The sequence below is a fragment of the Primulina eburnea genome, chromosome 8 (assembly GCF_022965805.1).
Source record: "Primulina eburnea isolate SZY01 chromosome 8, ASM2296580v1, whole genome shotgun sequence".
Taxonomy (NCBI): domain Eukaryota; kingdom Viridiplantae; phylum Streptophyta; class Magnoliopsida; order Lamiales; family Gesneriaceae; genus Primulina; species Primulina eburnea.
The window spans coordinates 14557786-14581405 of NC_133108.1; the positions used below are offsets into that span (position 1 = coordinate 14557786).

Genomic DNA, 23620 nt, shown 5'->3' on the forward strand with positions numbered 1-23620 from the left:
TTTTCCTTCACGATATCCCCAATCATACCATCGTATCATCGTAATAGTCACAATTACGTCACCTCCTCCAACGTTTCATATTTTCATCAATTATAAAAATCATGCATATATATAAATAATTTTTCTTTTAAACAAAGTATGCAACATGTCTTTTAACATTAATGTTTCATCATAAAATTCGACAAACATTTAAAATATATGTTTTAACATTTATTATAGCATCCAGGGCAGTGCCAGGACGTCTAACATTTTTCAGGTGTAAAATGACCGTTTTACCCTAGAAGCATGATTTTTCGTATTTATCCTTAGACCTCGGAACGTCGTCCCAAATCATTCCAAACTTATCCTAATACCTTAAAACACTCTCATAAATATTTCCCAGGCTTAACATTTAGGTTTTTGATAATTTCCTTGATTCATTTTTAAACTTAGACGTACATCCCGGTTTTGACTCGTATTGACTCGAAACTTTACCGAACTTGAACCCAAGCTTCATAACACCTAACTAGACCATACTTGACACAATTCAAACCCAATAAGTCCCTTTAACACGATAGAACACCTACTGAACTTCCTGTCCCTCTATTTTAGAAACCCTAGTTCCATAGCCATGTAATCCACGGCTCCAGCCCATGTCCAGCCCGACCACACCCTAGCTGAACCACCTAGGACCCTGCTCAAACCTTAAGGAACCAACTGGACCGACCCTAGAATACCTAGAGACCTTGACCCCTCAACCCGTGAACTAGCATGTGCGTGGCTCCCCCCATGATCCGCGATCTCCTGGCAATTTGAACCACCCCTTGTGCAGCCACGCTAGGACAAACATATAGCCCTCGTAGGACTCCTAGCCATGACCTAACAGCATCTACAGCAGTGGCTCACAAAGGAAACCCTAGTCGAAGAGTCCCCACCCACTAGGACTCTTAATTTCATTCTTATGCTACCTGGTCATGTACAGCCTTTGATCATGCCCTTAAGGTATCTAAATCCAGTGTAAAACGTCCCCTATTAAGCCCCTACAATGGCAGCCCCTTTGTGCAAAGTTATCATAAGTTTTGGATCACAAAAAATTGATTTATTGACATGCTACGGAATAAAAACGAAAATAAATAAGAACTAACATATTTTCCATGCAAACATACATCAATCATGTAATATGGTGTGATAAATGAGAAAGAGGATATTAAGGCATGCCTTTAAATATTTCACGCACGAAAAACAACTTGCAATGCGAGGGACGATGGTGGAGTGACAAGGAAGAAGTTTGCTGAATTTTTCCTCAAAAACTTGAGTTTCCTCCTTAAAATTTCGTGTGATGTGTGGCTTGATGCTGATGGAGAGTCTTAGTTTGTTTTAGGGTGAAGGGCGTGAGTTTATGGTGGGTTTTGGGGAGGATTTTTGTTCTAATACTTGATATATAAAACATGGTGAAAGCTTAGGCCCATTAAGTCCATTAGTAAATATTTAAAATATTTTGTTTAGGAAAGTTTGTGAAAATATTAGCCGAGTTCTCGAAAAGTTCATGTTTTCCTAAAAAATCGAATACCAGTTTAAAAATACGTCTCGGCGTGTAATTACACCACATATTCAAAAATTCCATTTAAAATACACCTCGTATTAAACAATTAAAAATAATTATTTAATAAAATATTTTCTTTCATAGGGCCCTCGGTCTCCGTTCCTCGATCGCATGCCGAATAATCTTTAAAACCCAGTTTTATGTATTCTAGTTGAAAACCATATTTTAAATTGCAAACCTGCCTACCAAATTTAAGAAATGCAAAAAAAAAAAAACAATTTAGTTAAAATACATAAGAAATTTGATAATCTTGCATGCATGTGGTTCACGTAAACCTTCAAATTTTTAGGGCGTTGCATTTCTTGCCAAATTGAAACTCCTAGCACACTCTCGATTGTAGGTCGTAACCTCACAATCAGCATAATGTTTAACGTCTCTTATGCAAAGAGTACAAACACAATCTTTAATGTATTTGTGTGAAGACTCACTCAACTAAACTTGGAAGATCAACTCTCTTGTATATGTGTGAGTGATTGTGTGTGAGGAATTTATCCTTTAAAGTGTACATCTCAACTGTATACTCACACAAAGGCTTGTGCTTTCAACTAGAACATTTCGTCATGCTAACTGCTCATGCTTTGAATCCCCTTCAAAAGCTCTTGTTTGAACTTCAAGATGTATTTATAGGCCCCAACAATTATATATACATTAGACAAAAGAATATGACGATTTGAAAAATTTTGTACTAATGATCAAATTCGCCTTGCTGGAGATTTTTCCGAGCTTAAACTAGTCGTCCATCGGTTGGTCAACTGTTGGTCGGCGGTTCAAACTGGTCAGCAGTTGAAATCTGGTCAGCGGTTGAATTGGTCAGAGGTTGAACTGGCAAGCGGTTGAAAACTTGTCAACAATTGGTTAGTGTTTCAAACAGGTCAGCAGTTCAATCTGGTCAGCATCTCAACTGCAGCTCAACTGATGTACTGTGCAGAACCTATAGTTTCATTGCCATTTATCAGCATCTTAAGTTTCGATTCAGACTTTGACTTCTGAAGATGATTTGTAGATCATCGTCTGATATTTCCAGCATACTGAATCGCTTCATTCCAATAAGCGAGGTGAGATATATGGCCAAAATACTGCAACTGCTCATACCCAACTGATTAATATTTTCGTGCAATCAGTTTGGTCATTCAGAAACCGGTTTGACCTAGATATCTTTCGATTTTTCCAAACTGACATGAAATGCAACTTATTTCAAATTTAGTTTTCTGATTAGTCAAGTTGGCGGTTTGTCATTTGAATCATCCAGCTAAGAGAAATCATTAAAACACCGAAACTCGCCAGAAATTCAGTTTGACAAAATTCATTTTGAGTTTTCATAATTGTGTTTGCAACTTCACATGTGAGTAAATATATTAGAAATACAATAACAAGTTTTGTTAACATCAAAATCAAGATTATGAACATAAAATGTTCCAAAATCTCCCCTTTTTTGAATATCACAAAACTTTGATAAACAATCGAGTCAACTAACATACTTATCCTCTTTTTTGTGTGAATCAAAAAGTCATATTTTCAAAGTATTTTAAGCACAAAATTTTCTCCCCCTCAATATTTAAAAATAATCTCTCCATTAAAATTATAATGAGTTCTCCCCTTATATTTTTGAAAGTTTGAAATTTATAAAACTAGAGGAGTCACTAACCAATTTTCTCCATGTCTAATTTCTGTCACAGCACATATGCTCTGTCTTCAACAAATAAATTCCATATTCTTTGCATAACTAGGTTGCAAATTTATACCACAGTAATCCTCTACGAGTCTATTTTGCAATGCAAAAATCGGTTCGTCATTTGGACACTCGAACAAGGAGATATATCATTTTTCCCACAATCGCTGCAAGTTGGACGAAAATTCTGTTTTGCATATATATGTTTAAAAATCATTTTCAAATTTTAAACATCAAAATCAGTTTTCATGTTCTTTTCAAGAACAACCCACTATTATACCACTTGATAGGATCGATTAGGAGTATCATCGTTGAGCTACGATAGCTTAGTTTTTGAAATATTGAACACCAATGAATTAAATCGAGTTTGGTTTCAAACCAAGCGGAACACACTCAAAATAATCCTTCGTAGAAACCGATTAAACATTTTGTAAAGTACTTAAAAATATGTACAAGTTAAATGAGTAAAAATATTTTGGTTGAAACATCTTATCAAATACTTTTTATGCAATATTTTGGTATTTGAAGAACACATAAAATATGCCTCAACAATGCATCTTAAAAAACAGTGGACATGATAAGCAAATGCAATAAATAAATAGATAAAAAAAATTTATGAATGTTTGGAGATTAATAACTCCTACGTCACCCCTTCTTCCCTTTGGGAAGGATCCACTAGAAGAATTTGATTTATACAACACCTTGTACAAACCCATTTCAATTTAGGACTTATCTCTTGCCTAATTGAAATTCCTAGCACACTCTCGATTGTAGGACGCAACCTCACAATCCGCATAATGTTTAACGTCTCTTATGACAATACTACAAACATAATTTTTAATGTATTTGTGTGAAGACTCGCTCAAATAAACTTTGAAGTTCAACTCTCTTGTATATATGTGAGTGATTGTTTGTGAGGAATTTATCTTTTAAAGTTTACATCTCAAATGCATCCTCATACAAATTCTTGTGCTCTCTTGCCTTTCAAATGATTGTTAGGAAAGTTTATGTGCTGTTTCTAAAATTGTAACAGTCAAATTCACCTTGCTGGATATTTTCCCGAGCTTAAACTGGTCGTTCATCGATTGGTCAATGGTTGGTCAGCAGTCGAAACTGGTCAGGGGTCGAAAACTTGTCAGCGGTTGGTCAGTAGTTGAAACTTGTCAGCGGTTTAAATTGTTCAGCAGTTCAATCTAGTCAGCATCTCAACCGCATCTCAACTGGTGTGATGTGTAGAACCAGTAGTTTCATCGCCATTTATCAGCATTGTAAGCTTTGATTCAGACTTTGATATCTGTAGATGATTCGTATATCATCGTCTTATCTTTCCAACGCATACTGAATTGCTTCATTCCAATAAGCAAGGGGAGAGATATGGCCAAATTATTGTAACTGCTCATACCCAACTGATTGTTATTTTCGTGTAATCAACTTGGTCATTCAGCAACCGGTTCGGACAACATACCCTTCTATTTTTTCAAACTTACATGAAATACGACCTATTTCAAATTGAGTTTTCTGGTCAGTATAGTTTTCGGATTGTCATTTGAATTATCCAGCTGAAAGATATCATTAAAACACCGAAGCTCGCAAGAAATTCAGTTTGGTTAATTCATTTTCAGTTTCCATCTTGTGTTTGCAACTTCACACGTGATTAAATATGCTAGAAATACAATAACAAGTTTTGTTACAAAAAAATCAAGATTGCGAACATGAAATATCAAACAATTTTTTTTAAATCTTATATCATATGGGATTATGTCACAATTCAACCAACGCGATCATCTGGGCTGAACAAGAATCGGGGATCGAATGTCGTAACTTTTCGATCTGTTTATAACGGTTCATGACTCATTAAGCGCCCCAGTTGGTGTAAGGTCTAAAATACGATAACGTAATCCAATTGCATGCAAATTTAGGGAAAATGAAAATTGCCTAATTAAATTATTTTAATTGCGTTAATTAAAAGTGGTAGGCATATTTACATGTTTAAAATGCAGTTTTATATTTGAATAAATAAAACTGTGTTTTTAAAGTTCATTCTAGATGCGATCGAGGAACGAAGACAAGGGACCGTAAAAGGAAAATATTTTTATTAAATTTTTATTTTTAATTATTTAATATATGGTATTTTTGAAAATTGTAACTTTTTTTGTGTTTTTACGCGTCGGGTCGTATTTTAAATCAATAATCGATTTTTGACGAAAATAAAGACTTTTAGGGAACTCAGCTAATATTTTCGAAAAATATGGTAAACGAAATATTTTACTTACATTCTAATGGGCCTACTACACCTAGGTTATTGGGCCTAAATCTTTGTCATGGTATTTTATATTAAAACTTGATGTTTTAAAACCTAAACTTGAATCAAAACTAACGTCTCAAGCTTCAAAAACTGCAGGACTCTCCCTAGCAGCCAAACACATGTACACACACTCACTTTTCAAGCAAATCACGTGAACCTTGAGGGAAATTTCAGCAAGCTTCCTCCCCCGTCACTCTGCTAACGTCCCTTGCGTCAATGATTGTTTTTCGTGTCTGAAATACGCAAAGGCACGCTTTAATCTTCCTTTACTCATCGTTCATACCATATTATGTGTATTTATACATGTTTGCATGAAGAATATGACACCCTTCTTATATTTTAGTTTTTATGGAAATTCATGATCAAAACCTTGGTTTTTATGCTTCTAAATTCATGTTTACGTTTCACAATGATAAGCTCGTAATAGTTTGCATTTTTGTTGTCGTATTTCTCATTGTTACCACTACCAACGGGTTTAATTGACATATATTTGTGTGGTTCTATTGTAGGAGAAATTTTTATGCTCTTGCGATAAATTTGGGCTAAAAAAGGTGATTCTATATCACAATTAAAGTTGCCGATATGATTTTCGTGGAAAAATTGAAGCAGAAAAAAATTCAGAAGTGGTCTTTCAACAAGACATGATCACGCTTTGTGACTATTCTTCAGCTGCAGGCACAACTAAATTTGAAGTCCAAAATTTGCAAAGTTAATATCAGATTTTAGACTCCTAATTATGGTATTTGATTTGTGGAAAATAATTTGAGAGACATATTTTTGGGAGAAATAAATTTAAGATAGAGTTTTATTCCAAAAAAAACTCTATCATATCTTTGGTATGATTTTTAGGGATCAGGCTTTGGATTAATCGGCTTTTCTATCCTTGACCCAACTTACCAAACATGAAAAATAAAGGAGGTGCATGAGAAGAAAATTACCACCACCATCATAACTAACGTTAAGAACAAGAAAAAGAGGACTCGGGGATTTTATCTCCAATTTTCTCCACGATTTTAGTACTTTTTTTTTCTTTATTTATTTTTATGGAGATTGTAAACCACGCCATGCTTGGCTAATTTCCTAGCCTAGTTTAAGGGTTGTTTTTACTGTTTAACTTATCACTGTGAGGTATTTGTTCTTATATTTAATATGCTTGTTATTCCAAGTATTTGTCGATTTATGAGTTAATTCTATGAATATTGTATATCACTTAATCTGACATTTTAATTCGATGTAAGATTTTCTACTGCTAACAATGAATTTACTGATCCGTAAATGTCATGAATGATTGGTACGTGAGTAGCATAGATTAGATGTGTTGTACTAACATAATATATTTAATCTAAAGAAATCAACATAAGTGAATTTATCAATTGCAGCTATTTCGGTTGTTAGATTTCAGGATTAACTGTTTTCACGAATCTAAAATCTATCTTTAATTAATATGGAACGCTATCGTGCCTAGTTATTTATTAATAAGTTTTGACGTGATGTTTGGTTCGGTCAATTAATTTAGGAAAACACAAGAATGCGGCTATCCCTATAATTCTAAGGTTAATTGCTTGGAACAATTTGAATGAATTATTGGTTAGGTGATGAATAGTGATATAATTGAATATAAGAACTCCCTTGAATCAGATGTTTTCTCATATAAAATTCTTCATTTTATTCTATTTGATTAATCTTCATTTTAATTATTGTTTTCCTTTCTTGGATAAATTTAATTTAGTATTTTATTAAATTCATATACAAAAATCCCCCCTTTCTTTGCATTTTGCTCGAAAGAAATTATCCCTTGTTCCCTGTGGATTTGACCATGCTTACAATTACAATAATTTTATTTAAATAGTAGGAATTTAAGTTGGTGGCTCGACGAAATCACACCAAATTTTTGCGCCATTGTCGGGGAACAATGCAAGGTTAGTTTCTTTCTAGTTTAGTTATTTTATTTTCTTTTATGCCTCGTTATTCTCGTACAGTTGAACTAGAATATACTCCGGAAATCGAGATGAAAACTAGAAGATTGAGAAAAGAAGCAAGGCTACTGGGTAATCAATCAATCATCATCATCATCTCCTAGTTTAAACATAGCATTGGAGTCAACTGTCACTGAGAGAGAATCCGATCTTGATCTCGACACTGAAAGAAGTGAGAGTGACGAAGAAATAATGGCAGAACCAATTCAAAGAACCCTCAGGGAGTTAGCTAATCCTAATGTTATTCAGCATCCATTATGCATTCAATTCCATACGGTGGAAGCTATTTTTGAATTAAAATCGGGTTTGATTCATTTATTGCCTACTTTTCGTGGTCTTGCAGGTGAAGATCCTCACAAACATCTGAAATAGTTTCATATTGTGTGCACTACCATGAAACCACAAGAGAAAACTGAGGAGCAAATCTCATTGCGAGCTTTTCCATTCTCTTTAGCTGACAAACCTATGGATTGGCTCTATTACTTGCCCTCTGGGACGATAACTACTTGGGAAAATATGAAACAACAATTTTTGGAGAAGTTAATCCCAGCTTCACGAGCATCAAATATCATGAAGGACATTTGTGGGATTAGACAGCTACAAATGGAGAATTTATATGAATATTGGGAGAGATTTAAGAAACTATGTGACAATTGTCCTCAACATCATATTCCCGAACAACTCCTAGTCCAATATTTCTACGAGGGTCTCTCAATTTTCGATAGGATCATGATTGACGCTGCAAGTGGAGGTGCATTGGTAAACAAAACCCCTCAAGAAGCATGAGCTCTAATCTCCAACATGGCTGCCAATGCATAGCAGTTTGGAACTAGGCAAGATAACCCCCTACGACAAGTTAATGAGGTAAGCGCTAATCCTATCGATCAAAAGTTAGATTCTTTAACATCTCTTTTGGAAAATCTGGTTGTAGGACAGGTACAATATGCCAAAGATTGTGGTATATGTGCGATTTTTGGACATTCGAGGGATATGTGCCTACATTACAAGAAGATCCCACACAACAAGTTAATGCAATCGACGGATTTCCTGGACAACCTCAGTGCCGGTATGATCCATATTCTAACGGCTTCAATCTAGGATGTAAAGATCACCCGAATTTCAGCTATAGGAATCAAGGAGGTCAACAAGGATATCAACAACAAAATTTTCACAACATCCATCACCTGTGCAAGCCTCTAACTCAGGTATGTCCCTAGATGAAATTGGGAAGGCCTTAGCTGAGAACACTCAAAAATTTCAACAGGAAACGAGGGCGAGCATTCAGAATTTGAGCACTCAATTGGAAGCACAAAATTTAAGTAATCTACCTTCTCAAACAGTGGTGAATCCAAATGAGTATGTGAGTGCAATTACTTTGAGAAATTGTAAAGAATTGGAGGTTCATGAAATTGGGGTACAAGCATCATCCAAGAAAAATGAAGAAAATGATATAAAAGTGGAGGATAAAATAATCAATCAAAATGATGCTCCGAAATATAAGTTTTCTCCTCTATTTAAGTATAAACCTATTCCCCCATTCCCTCTTTCATCGAATAGGAAATGTGAAAGTATTAAGGAGTTGAATGACACTTTTCGTAGAGGCGAGGTAAATATTCCTTCATTAGATGCTATTAAACCAGTACCTCCTTGTGCTAAATTTTTAAAAGAATTGTGTACTACACAAAAGAGACATAAGTTGAAGGTGTGTAATAAGGAAAATGTGGGAGAACATGTTTGTGCTGTTATTCAAAAAACTATTCCTATCAAATACAGTGATCCAAGTATGTTTTCTATCCTTTGTACTATTGGCAATACTAGACTTGAAAAGGCTATGTTGGATTTTGGTGCTTCTATCAATGTCATGCCTGATTCTGTTTATAATTATTTGGAACTTGGACCTCTAACTAAAACCAGCATTGCGATTCAGTTGGCTGAAAGGTCCACTATTTATCCTAGAGGTGTAATTGAAATATGTTCATGTGAAAGTTGAAAATTTGGTTTTTCCTGCTGACTTTTATGTGCTTGACATGGAAATGATTATTTAAACTGTCAAATTTTGCTAGGAAGACCATTTTTGAAAACTTCAAAGTCTGTCATATATGTTAATAGTTGTACCCTTACTATGGAATTTGATGGTGAGATTGCGAAGTTTAATATTTATGATACCATGAAATATCCTCTTAGTGAAAGCAGTCTTAATACTCTTGATATCTCTAATTACTTGTCACAAGAAAATCCAATTTTTTTTTATAAAAATGATTTAGAGGAGATTATTGAAAGACCAGTTGAAAATTATAATACTAGATTTTCTCTCTCTGATTCGCAGACATCTAAAATTGAGCGAAAACTTCCTCCAGATCGACCCAAGCATGTACTCATGAAAAAAGGAGGAAATATTCAAGAGAGAGGGATTTCCAAAAATTCAAAGAAAACAGATACGTGCTGAAATTTGCTATGACATACTCAAGTGGAATAAAGTGGACCAAATAACCCTCTATGAACCACCATGAGCAACAAGAAAGAATGAATGTCGAGCATAAGAATGTAAAAAAGTTGCGTTTTTGGGAGGCAACCCAAAATTTTTCTTTTTTATTATTTTGATTTTTTTTCCTTTTTGTTTTTTTTTTGAAAAAATAGTACAATTTTGTTACCTTTGTGCAAAATACGTCTTCTAACAAGGCGTGGCCATGCTTTATAAGAATACCACTTCTGCAATTCGGGAAAAAAAATATTTGCCTTACACGCAATAGATGTTTTCTAGCAATGCGTGATCACACCTTGTGAGAAATCATCTCCTGTTTTTTGAAATATTTTGGCCTTACATGCAAAAGATGTCTCTTAACAAGGCGCACACTTTTTGAGAAAATGAAAAAAACTATTTGTTTTTTCTTAAAAATAATAGAATTTTTTTCCTATCTAGTAATTTCGGCCGAATGCACTAATAATAATATATAACTTTGCACCATTTTAAAAATAAAACGACCAACTATATTAAAAATCTAAAGGAAATAATTCCAAAATAATATCGACAATCTTTTAACAAACCTAGCTTAACAATATTTCAAAATAAAACTAACTATATCATCCTCTCAAAACCACTCAAAAGGCATCATAAAAGTCGTAAAAATATTTATCGTAAACTTAAACATAAATGCGGAAAACTAGTGCTGGTCATCGTGTTATGTGTACCTTCAGCCCATCAAGATCAACCATCAAGTCTCTCAAAAATATCATTATCATGCCCACCTACATCGATTACACCTGGTGAGTCTAATGAATCAGCAAACCATAATCTTGGTAACAAGTAATACATATACAATCACATGCAACAGTGAAAATACTTTTACTTATAATAACATTTCATGAACATGCATAAACATAAACATTTTTCCTTTCATCATAAACATTTCTTTTTCATCATATACGTATACATTTTATTTTTATTGAATTCGGATCCTTAATTGTGACATTCGTATCAGCTGAAGGTCGATAGATCCATCTACGTGTAACCACAGTAATGGGCGACGGGGACATCAGCGACACTCTCACCCGTAAATTGAGCCTTGGCCTTACATATCATCATATAATGATAATAATCGTATGATCTTATTAGTCACAATTACCTCCCCTCCTTCAAATTTTTGTATTTTCATCACTTATAAAAATTCAAGCTTATAAAATTCATTTTTTCTTTTAAACCAAATATGCAACATATCTTTTAGCATTAACGTTTCATCATAAAATTCCATAAACATTTAAAGTAAGCATATTATAATTATTATAGCATTAAGGGCACTGCCAAGACGTTTACTATTTTTCAGGTGTAAAATGATTGTTTTACCCCTTGACGTAAAGTTTCTAGATTTTCACTTTTTCTTACTTTCGTTAACTCTAGACCATCCAAATAATGAATGAGCTTAAATTTCTTATATTTTTATTTAGTTTAATTCATGGCTTTCTATTTATTTTATAATTATAAATTCCTAGAGCGTTTAATTCCCGAATTAATTCAAACTTTATTATTAAATTCTCAAATTTTAAACATAGACTTTTTATTCCTAAATTAGCCTAGTGAACCATGAATCAACCCTTGTGGACACACGGTTCAACCCCTTAAGCTTTTAGACCAAGAATTCGAACCCTTACAAGGCCCTCGAGCCATTCGCGGTTTCCATCAAGCCAAGCCCTAAGCACCCCAAGCCAAACTCTGCCAAACCACCTATGGACCCTGCTGGACCCTCTGTGTAGTGTCCAAATTCAGTGCACGTATGACCCATACATTTATTTAATTATTAAAGCATATAATTAGTTTTAAAATTAGCCTTAGCTATGCATGATTTATTTAAATGTATTATTTTAAATTATTTATGATTATGAGATGCACGTTAAAATATTTTCCGAGTTTCATGTTTCAGGCGATTATTCGAGGCGGGATCGAGGAAAATACTGGTGACGATTTTGACAATTTTAATGTGGTATTTTATTTTAAGCTAAGTTTAGGGCGTTTTAAATAATTTATTGAGTTTTAGAATTTTTAAGCATAAATCACTTATTTAGTAATTTTGAGAGTTTAAAACTTTTAAACTTTGCATTGTGTGGGTGTTATTTTAATTAAGGAGCTATTTAAAATTAGTGTGTATTTTAATTCCAAGAAATTTTTGAGTTAGTGTTTGATTAATTTTTAATTAGTGGTTAATTTATTTTTAAGCAATTTATTTCCCTAAATTCCCCACTAACTCACGCCACACACACACACTACATGCTTTACACACTTTTACACACACCTATAATCGCACAACACACACACACAAACAATTCATTCAATTTTTATATTTTTGGAGAGAAGAAAATTGGGGTTCTTGGAACCATAGAGCAGCCGCCCCTTCTTCTGAATTCTTTCAGCAAATTTTCATTGATCTCATTGCAAGAAAATCGTTCCACGGTCGTCTCGAATCAGCCTCGCTTCTATCTCCGCTTCGGTATCGCCGGTTCGGTAACTTTTAATACCAAAGGCACATATATTCTGTTCTTTCTGCATCGATCTCGTCATAATATGTGTTTTGTTAATTTTTATGCGTGAAAATTCATGTTCTACGTTCGTCATTTGAGAGGAAAATGGTTCGGATGCGTTTCGAAATATTTTTAGATCTGAAATTTCGTAACTTACTGCTCTGTTGAAAACTGCGATTTTTCGGTCGAGATTTTGAGAAATGTTTCCACGCAAAAAATGTAGAACTTTTTGATACCTTCGATTTGATATAAAATTAGAGTTATTTGGATAAAACTTGAGTGAGTTATGGCGTTTTTTCGTGGTACTGCTCAAACTGCGAATTTTACGTAAATTGTGTTTTTGAGATTTTATTGTTGCAGGCTTCGTTGGGAATCGACGGGTGATCGTCGCTGCGATTAGGTATGATCAGTATGATGTTGGGTCATTATTTGGCATGTCGTTCGGTGATGATTGGCTCTCAAATACATTAGAAGTCGTAGGAACTAATTTGGTTTCAATTGCCACGTTTTTGAATTGTAGGTGTCGTAAGGGGGACGTCATTGCTTTGGGTGCTTGTATGAAGTTGATTCGATGTTTTGGCATGTTAATATGTGTCTCGAGGTGTTGATTCATGGTCCGTACAATTGAGTCTAGGTCGATAAGTATTGCATGTATTGAAATTTCGTGAGTTTGCACTGCCCGCAGGTACACGGACCCGGACACGGACCTTGGCACAGAGCCCGTGCCTTCGTTTTCTCCTTGGTGCATTTTTACCGAGACTACACGGACCCCTACATGGACCCATGCACGGGGTCCGTGTTTTTACATCCTTCGAAGTGTATTTTTACCGAGTCTACACGGACCCAGAGCCGGACCAGGGCACGAGGTCCGTGTCCCTTCCTTTTGTTGGTACTTTCTTTGCGCACACACACGGACCCATACACGGAACCGGACCCGGACCCGGGGTCCGTGTACTTCATGTTTTGGGAAACCTTAAACGTTTGCTTGGGATTTCTTGTTATGGTTTAGTACATTGATTTAAATGAGGTCAGTTCCCGAGTGTTCTAGAACGTCTTAAGTCATTTGTGGAGTCTACGTCTAAGCAATGCAAGTTAAGTATTGTAAATTCATGATTAGTACGTACAACAACGGCCCCAATCGAAGTCCAATGAATCCCTCAACGCCAAGTAAGTATGTTGACGTGCAAAGAAAATATTTTAAGTTTTTGAGGTATGCTAAATGTCTTGTGACTAAGACGTCGCATCACAATAAATGATGTAAACAATGCCCAAGGAATAATCAAGAAGAATTCAACGGATACAAAGATTCAAATTCATCTCAAGTTACCGTTCGAAGTTTATAAATATGACGGAAGAACAGCTGAAGAAGATAACGAAGTGATTACTATTCCAAAGCTTGCTGTTACTCTGTCAAAATCTCAGCTCACCCCTTACTTGATTTATTCGTAGTAGTTAAGGCTACAATTTGAGCTTACAAGCAAGTTGTAACAATCGTTGAAATTCGATAGTGCTAAGATCATTTAAGCATGGAGATCATTTTGTTATACTAAGAGTTTCAGTTTTTGGCAGTTTTAAGTCCAAGCTGAAGTGGTTCAGTACAATTCTTGTATTTGATCAAAGTATTTTAGTGGATAACCTATCCTTGTGATAGAAGGGGTGACGTAGAAGTAAGTGAAATCTCCGAACATCCAGAAACAACCCTTGCGCATTTTACTTTTGTATTCTATCTTTCAGTCAGTTACCTTCCGCAACTGATTCAGTTTAACTGATTGATATTGATCAACAAGATTCCGAGAATCAGTTTGTCACCAAATTGAACTCAAAATTTGAAAAGATCAATTTTAATTGAGAGTGTTTATTCAACCCCCCCTTCTAAACACTCTTGATACGTTAACCGATCCTAACACTTCCCATGCCTGAACCCTCCATACAGCCGCCCCTCGCAGTTGTTCCTAAATCGCATGGGAAGAGTCCATGAGACCATGGGCTCTTCCCTAGTGCCCAGCCACGAGTCTTAACCCTGCTATGACCCTCCAGCCCTTAACCATGACCCTCACTGAGCCCCAGCCCAGCCCTGGCCAAGCCCTAGGTGTGTAACCCATTAACCGAACCCTTGAACCAACAAGAAATAATTTTTGTTCAGATTTTGTTCGTGCATGTGCGACCTTGAAACCATGATCAAGGAACGCTTAATCACCATTAAAACTCCTCCCTTTTGGTGTCCCTATGATGGCAGCCCCTTCATGCGATAATAATTTAAGTTTTTTTATCCTGAAATCATAAATTTTTCACATGTCAAGGCATAAAAACGAAAATATTCGTAAGGAAATCATGTTTTTTTATGCAACCGATAATCAAACACATAATAGAGTGTGATAGATGAGAAAATAAGTTTTGTGGCGTGCCTTTGAGTTTATTACGCACGAAAAAGAATCAACGATACGAAGAAGGGAGATGTAGAACCTAGGCTGAATTCTTCCTCCAAAAATCGTGCTTCCCTTGCTGAATTACTCGTGTGTGCATGTGTGTTGGGGGGAGGGGGGAGTCCTTGTTGATTAGGGGATGGGGCCGTGTGTTAGGGTTTAATGGGGAGGGTTTAGGCTTTAATATTTGATAATTATTAGGTGTACATGCTTAGGTCCATTAGCATGGTAAAATAGGCTCATTAAGCTCATTTGTGCATATTTCAAATATTTTGTTTAGGAAAGTTCGTGAAAATATTAGTCGAGTTGTCAAAAAATTCATATTTTCGTCGAAAATCGAATACCGTTAAAAATTACGACTTGGCGTATAAAATCACCTCAAAACTCCTTATTCTTAAAAATATCATAAAACATCAACCTTTTTTTAAATAATTAAAACAATTATTTAATAAAAATATTTTGTTATTTCAGTCATTGGTCTTCGTTCCTCGATCGCATCGCGAATAACCTTTAAAAATATACTTTACATGCATTCGTATAGAAAGTACATTTATTCATGCAATCATGCACATCGTATTCAATTTATGCAATTTAAACTATTTTATTAGCTATTTTTCATTTCTCCTAAATTTGCATGCAGTTGAATTGCGTCATTTAAATTTTTGGACCTTACAGAAAACATCGTCTGATTTTGAAACATTTTTGCCCTACACGCAGAAGATGTCTCTTAACAAAACATGATCACTTCTTGTAAGAAAACATCTTCTCATGATTGTTTCAAGGAAAAATTTTTTTAAAAAAAGAACAAAATTTACATTTCCAAAAAGAAAAATAAAAAATAAACAGGTATGGAAGCTATAATTGTAAACCAGGATCGAATCTATGGAAGCATTGGTTTATACATTCCTTTTAGTCTCGACTCTAGGGATAATTTTTTTCGCTATCTTTTTTCGAGAACCACCTAAAGTTCCAACTAAAAAGTGAAATTCTTTTTCATTATCTCAATTGAAGTAACGAGCCTCTCTTTTATCTAACCCTATTTGTTCTCACCCTTCATTCATCTCTTCTCAGCCACTTCCATCAAAGTTCAAGAAACATCGTTCATTCACCAATGTTCACGCAAATGATCGCACCGCCCAATGATGCCCAACAATTTTTATGGGAGTTCTCTGACTTCCTTTGAGTTTTTACTTTCTGCGTTGTGCATCTATTTTTTGTGTCAATGAGTACATTGCCACATATATGTGTGGGAAGGGGTATATAGTCTTATTTCTAGTTTCAATTTCTATTTTTTTTTTCCATTTTTGCATGTTTATTCAAAAAAATTCATTTTGATAAGTGAAAATATATATATATATATATATATATATATATATATATATATATATATATATAAAAGAGAGAGAAAGTACGGCAAAGTGAAGATGTTTGATCCATAAAGCATTTAGTGTTTATCCATTATCTCTCTCATTTGAATCTTGAATGCCTCTGATGCGAGTCTGTGAAAAAACCCGATGTTTTCTTTGTATGCAAGTGATTTTACATTCTTACTGGTACATTTATGGGTATTAGCTTTTGATGATGTTTTGAAATGATAATTGTATGGGGTCCAGCACACATACCGTTTTTTTTGGTGAGCTTTGAGCCTATGAGAAAATATTATATCATGATACATTTTATTTGATTGGGTGTTGGTCCTGCATTGTTGATTTTTCTAGAACTTGCATTGTTATACATGTATTTGTTGACACCTTGTGATGGATTAGAAGCATGAACAAAGTAAAGGATATTAGGTTCAAACCGTTTTCTTTCGCATCATCAGTGTTGTTCTTTTGAGCCTTCCCTGATTCATTTACCCCTAGTGAGCCATGTTCAAGCCTAAGCCTATTCGTTGGAAAATAACCACGTTATAATCCATGATAAATCTCTTTTGTTGGTTATTCCTCTATTTGAACCTTGGATTGGAAAATAATACAAACTTTTCGCATTTAGCATTGCTTTGAGCCAAGAAAGTGTCAATTATTAAGATCGAACAATTCATGCACAAAGTCGTCGTCTCATAAAATTCTTATGCAGAAAAAAAAAAGAAAAAATATATATATGAAAAAAAGAAGAAAAAAAAAGAAGGAATGAGAAGGAAAATAAGAGCAACGAAGAAGAAAAAAATGTTCTTTTATGTTATAATGAATTGAAGATGTTATTGTTAGCTGCATGCAATTGCTTTGTGAAAAGTGTTTATGTGTTCTTCAGTTCCATAAACCGTTGTTACTTATTTTCTACCTTACCTCTAGCCATAGTACAACCCATTTATAGCCCATGTTTGTGCGTTTCGATCCATTCATTTGTGGAGGATGTGTTATATTTGCATGCTTAAAGTAAGAGTTTTCAGTGTTTTGACATGAGCTCCTTGATACATACCTAAACACTTACGAGTGAAATGAGTGAATCTTGTGAGTAGTGTTTGGACCATATGCATTTTTATTTCTACACATTCGGATAGAAGCAATTGTTCATGATGTTGGTATGTTAGATGCTTCACAATTAAATTGCTTGGTGCATGAAAAAAATATATTTCACGAACAAGTAAATGAAGCAAAGAGATAATAAAGAGTTGAGATAATGAATTGAGGTCTTTAATGCTTAAGAACAAGCGTGGTTTAGGTGTGGGAAATTTGATAGACTCATAATAGTTTGCATTTGTGTTGTCATATCTCTCATTGTTACCACTACCAATGTATTTAATTGACACATTTTTGTGTGTGATTTTATTGTATGAGGAATTTTTCTTCTCTTGCTGTAAAGGCCCCTGAACTTCTTGCTTTAAAATTTGCGGAAAATTAAAAATTTTCTTTTTTAAAAGAACTTAAATGGCCTCATTCATAAAATCAACTGTTAAATCACGTTCAATGTTTAAAAATAAAGCAGGGGAAGAAAATAAAGTTTGCCAACAATTTCAATTTAAAAATTTCCACGACTGATAATAATTGTTTGCGAAAAAAAAAATAACAACTGCTGCACTGAGGTCCTCGGGTGCCACTACTGCCGACCCAAGCTGGCTCACTGGTCCCCGCCCTCGGCCCTAGCCTCATCAGTACCTACAACAATCAAGTCTAGTGAGCCTAAAGACTCAGCATGCATATATCGCAAGTAACGAGTAAAATCTGAAGTAAAAATATGCCTGGGGTAAAATATCATGTCATGAGGCATACTGAAAATAATCTGTAATCATGCTGAAAATAAACTGATCTGAGCAATTATAATACGTGCATAACTGAACTGATAATCACAGTAAAAATATTTGCTCCTTGGAGCTCTGTACTGAAATAACTGATAAAATTTTCTGTTGAGATTATGTTTTACGCCTGTGGCCACTGCACTAAGCTGAAACTGATCGGTAACTGGCTACCGGGGAGGCTGAAACTGAACTGATCTGGCCGGTCACTGGCGACCGGATGGTACCAAACTGAACTGCGCGGTCACTGGCGACCGTATAAAATATCACTCCCACATAATGAATGAACCACAAGCCATATCGCATAAATCTCAAAAAAATATCATTTTCTGTTTTTTTTTATGCACGTAATATAATTTAACTGGCATAATGAAAAATCCTGTAATTTACCAACTGGATTGGATTGGATCGTCCCCAGGCTCGCTGCAACCTAACTGTGCCATGAAAAATATGCAATGAAATAAACTTGACCAACTACGCAATTTACGTTCAAAAGATGCGACCATTACGTCTAACGACTCCGTATTTTAATCATTACTCCGAACCAACCCGAACCAACACTGAACTGTCATCACGTCATGATTAAAATACGCTAAACATACTGAAATTATGCTCCTAAAATGATGAGGGTCGAATTCGTGTGAAACGGAAGCCAAAACGTGAAACTGCTCTTTCGAGAGTCAATTTGGCACGTCGCACCGTAAATTCTCGTACGACCTCAAAAATGATCCGAATGACGAACGGTCAAAAACATGACCTTCCTAACTCAATGAGGCACTGTCCAGTCCAAGGCCATGGGCTAACAGCCAACCAAGAACTCAAACGACGCCTCTGAACAGCAGCATACTTGCTGTCAAAATACAGCAGCTGCGCACTTGTTCGTCTTGTGTTGGTTTCGCGTCTATTGGCCATTGGGGCGTGAACCACCGACCAGAAACCCTTACCAACATCCTAAGGAATGATCCAAACCATGGCTAAGGGCTTTTGGCCAGCCACAATTCGAACCATACCAGAAACAAACCCGAAATTCCAACCGAGACACAATTCTGCGCGCATGGAATGCACTACTTTGTTTGACATCCCTTGTCGTTCCAGTGGCCATTTAATTGACCATGGCACGATCTAGACATCTTGGGGTATGGTATGAACCGTGGCTAAGGGCCATAGGCCAACCAAGATCCACACCAAGCCACCAAACTCGAAACAAACTTGCTGTCAAAACCGAAGGGGCGAGAAAGGGGAGGGGCTGTTTTGTTGTTTTGATTAAAAACCGAGGAGCCATGGACCAAGCCACCAAAAGGGCGACTTAGTCACGTCTTAGACATGCTAGGGAAGTGATCCAACCATGGCTATAGGCCCCTAGGGCAGCCGTGATCAGATCGTTACCCTTGGACAGAAAATCTGAATTTCCGAAACTCATAAGGACACACATGGGAGGTTGCTGTCAACTCTGTGATTCCAGCGATTATGGGACTGGAACCAACATTCTATCCTGACTCTAACATGTCCTAATACATGTCTATATGCAGCTTCGAGCCCCTGGAACGAACCATCCCTGAAATCGAAAAGAAACATACCAAACGTGAAGCATGAAGAAAAAACCAAAAACTGTGAAAAATTTTTCTTGAATGTTGCTGTCATTATTTCGGTTTTCATGCAGTAAATTCGTGAGTTTGATGTAAGAAAATTTACTACTATGGCTTGATTGAGGTTTGAAAGAGATCTAGACATGCCTTGGATTCGTTTGAAATAGAAACGAAAAGATGAACGATACGGCGCGGAGGAGTGGATCGCTACTCTTAATTCTTGCTCTCGGTTTTTTCCCTTTTCTTCCTAGCTTTTTCTCATGATTTTTCTACTGAAAGTGGGTCTGATTTCGGTGGTAGGGAGGAGGCTATGTGGTTAAAAGGGTGTGGGAGAGATCCACTATAAATGGGATATACATGCAAGACCAAGTCTACACTATTTGAAATTTGAATTCTAGTTTACTATCTACTCTTGGTGGATGCTTCTAGGAGGTGTGATGGCCGAGTCTTGCATGTCCAACAAGGTTTGGATAATGCTAATTAGATAATTAAAAGGTGCTAGAAAGATCAAAGAATTATTTTCCTAATTAAATACAAGAAAGGGTCAAAGGTGAGTTGGCAATTGAATTGTTTGATATCAAATCTACTTGGGGATGAGGTGGCCGAATTTCACAATTAAAAATGAAGGGGAAATGTTAATTACTTAGTAAATCACTAACCTTTAAAAGCCTCACTAATCTTTTAATTAATTTAGTGAACTAATTCCTTAATTAAGAACTTAAATGAACTAATTTTTCTACTCACCTCAAATAATTAAAATAAATCCTCAAACCTCCTTTTTAACTTAAATTAACTTACTTGCTAGCTAAATTAAATCCTGGAAATATTTCTCAAATCTTAAATTCTATCTCAAAACTCCAACTCCTGTCCGGCCTCACTAAAATAACTGAAATGCTAAAAATCAATTACTGAACTGAAATAATAAAATAATTAAATTCAAAGAAATGCATTTAAAAAAAATCATGCAATGAAGTCAATTAAATTTAAAAAATCTAGAATTATGCATGGCTTATACGTAGACTGATTTACGGGTTCTACACTTGCGATAAATTTGGTCTAAAAAAGATGGTTTTATATCACAATTAAAGTTGCCGATATGATTTTCGTAGAAGACTTGAAGTAGAAAAAATTCAGAAGTTGTCTTTCCACAAGGCGTGATCACGTCTTGTGACTATTCTTCAGCTGTAGGCACAACTAAATCTGAAGTCGGAAAATTGCAAAGATAGTATCATATTTTAGACTCATAATTATGGTATTTGATTTGTTCAAAATAATTGGAGAGATATTTTTTTGTGAGAAATAAAGATAAGATAGAGTTTTATTCCAAAAAAACTCTATCATATCTTTGTTATGATTTTTAGGGATTATGCTTTAGATTAATGAGCTATTCTATCCTTGACCCAACATACCAAAACGTAAAAAATAAAGGAGGCACATGAGAAAAATTACCACCACCATCATAACTAACGTGAAGAACAAGAAAAAGAGGGCTCCATGATTTTTTCTCCAATTTTCTCTACAATTCTAGTACTTTTCCTTTCTTTATTTATTTTTATGGAGATTGTAAACCACGCCATGCTTGGCTAATTTCCTAGTCTGGTTTTGTGGTTCCCCGGGTCCGATATCTAATACTAATAATTTTAAATGTATCAAACCAAACGATTTAATAAAATACATGATTTCTTGTTCACAAACTGACATAAACATCGTCAGAATAATTTAAATGTCTCAAATGTTTGAAATAAAATTTTCAACATGCCAAAATAAATTAGTGAACCAAAAAAATCCAAACATAATCACATAGCTCCTAAGACCCGAGAATCCCACTCTAACTCGTATCTCTTCGCCTGGAGATGGACTCTGGCATCCCAAGCCTCGCCTCACCTACCGTCAAGCACATGAAAACAAGAGGTAGCCGACATGCCGGTGAGTATAAACCCAGTATGATACAATCAATAACATATGATAATTAAAATTTCAAATATCTCATATACAATTCATAAAGATGCAATATAATGCAATGCATGATCAGAAGCTGTGGGCTATCAATAAATCTCAAGATCAAGTGAATCATCTGGTCATAGGGTACCCAAGGGAAGAGAATCCCCCAACAACATCCACCGACTCATCCGCTCGAGGTGGTGTGTTGTGTTCTACAATCCCAAGACTATGGTGCGCCTATAGAGAGTGTTCAGGCCATAGCAGCAACCTCCGCATACACTATGCCAACTCAACTATAGCCCCATACGTCCAACAAATCAGTAAATCAAGGCGACCTCCGCCATATCGAATCTGAATCGAAAAGTGGCTCAATATGCAATGCAATGATGCATATCAATATTATCATTTCGATATCATAATCAACTCATCTCAATACAACAATCATCATCAAATCACCAATAATTCATCGAGCCATAGAGTTTTCAATTTAAAATAAAAATGATACTTTTACCTCGTGTGTTACCGACCGTAACATACCTTTCAAATATTACCAACAAAAGATCAAAATATATTGTTGAGAAGTCTTGAACCCTTGCAGTCTACTCGATTCGCTATCAACCAACTTAGAGTAAATAATCTTGAGCCAACCCAAGTCAATACTTCAACCAAATCTTCAATACATAAATCAAGAACTCAGATTACTTATCAATACATAGCACTTTTCGTACAAAATTCATAATTAATTCAATACGGCTTCAAATCAAGATCTGTAAATTTCTTAATCATAATATGCCATAAAAACATTCATTGGATCATTTTATCAAACACATGGAGTGCGTGCTAAAGAGTTAGCTCCTCTTCAATTCCATTTTAAATTCAAACCAACACAATCACAATCTCAAAATTCCTCAACACCAAAATCCAACAATAACTAAACTCACAAGCTTACCTTAGTTCCTTGAACCCAAAATGCTCTTGCTCTTACTCCAAAAACCCAACAAGTAGCTAGAATCAAAGGGACAATTGAAGGAAGAAGAGAACCCTAGCTTCCCATGGAGTGAAGAATCGAGAAGTGAGGAGAGAATGAGAGAAAAATGAACCAACTCCTCTATTATATCACTCAAATCTCGAAAACACGCTTTTTAAAAATCGCTGGCCGCCCGGGCGGACATCTTTTCTTGCCCGGGCGCGGAACTCACGGCAAAACACTAAAAATTTCGAACAAGGCCCGCCCGGGCGGACATCTTTTCTCGCCCGGGCGCGCACTCTGCGCACAGCCACTACAAAGATCGCTTCCGAAATGCCTTTTCCCTTCAGAATTAGGAAAAGTGGTAAACTACAAAGTTGTAGCCCTATGTCTTGGCTTGCGTCTCCCAAAATTTCAGCTCATTTGGAGGTCGAAGTAAAAAGTTATGCCCATTCTCCCAACATGTGTCATTGTAGGAACGACGGTACTCACGACACACTTCGGGGCGCTTTTGGCTCGTCTTCCCTAATGATTTGAACAAAACTCAAAACTACAAAGTTATAGCCTTATGTCTTATATTTCTAATGAAAAATGCATCACATCAATTGGATCAATATACAAAACATTATGCTAAAAACCACAACTTGTGCCATATTTTTCATACCGTTTCTGCACTTCCATTACCTATTTAGCTCAAATTCCACCTTTGATTCTACCCATCCATTATCTATTTCATTCTATAACATCATTATCATTCATACCATAACGTAAACCAAGAATCATCAAAACTACTGCCATATTATATCAAAATTCGGGCATTACAATTCCTCCCCTCTAAAAATAGATTTCGTCCTCGAAATCAATCATCTCTTTCAAGTCTAACGTGTAATAATCAATACTGAAATTAAAACCAAGAATAGAAGCATACT

At 35.5% G+C, this 23620-nt stretch overlaps 1 protein-coding gene across 1 annotated transcript; it reads left to right on the top strand.

Annotated features, from left to right (window-relative positions):
- Nucleotides 1–7925: 7925 nt before the first annotated feature.
- LOC140839032 (uncharacterized) lies at nucleotides 7926–9522 on the top strand. The gene is made up of 3 exons (XM_073205661.1): nucleotides 7926–8283; nucleotides 8464–8598; nucleotides 8738–9522. The coding sequence occupies exons 1-3, from the start codon at nucleotides 7926–7928 to the stop codon at nucleotides 9520–9522; spliced, it is 1278 nt and encodes a 425-aa protein (XP_073061762.1).
- Nucleotides 9523–23620: the final 14098 nt, after the last annotated feature.

What these genes read in the sequence shown, in the direction of transcription:
- LOC140839032 (XM_073205661.1), top strand. Translation starts at nt 7,926, where the DNA reads ATGAAACCACAAGAGAAAACTGAGGAGCAAATCTCATTGCGAGCTTTT. An exon ending in GATTGACGCTGCAAGTGGAG is followed by an intron (nt 8,284 to 8,463) that starts GTGCATTGGTAA and finishes ATCTGGTTGTAG; the next exon opens with GACAGGTACAATATGCCAAA. An exon ending in CCTGGACAACCTCAGTGCCG is followed by an intron (nt 8,599 to 8,737) that starts GTATGATCCATA and finishes CCTCTAACTCAG; the next exon opens with GTATGTCCCTAGATGAAATT.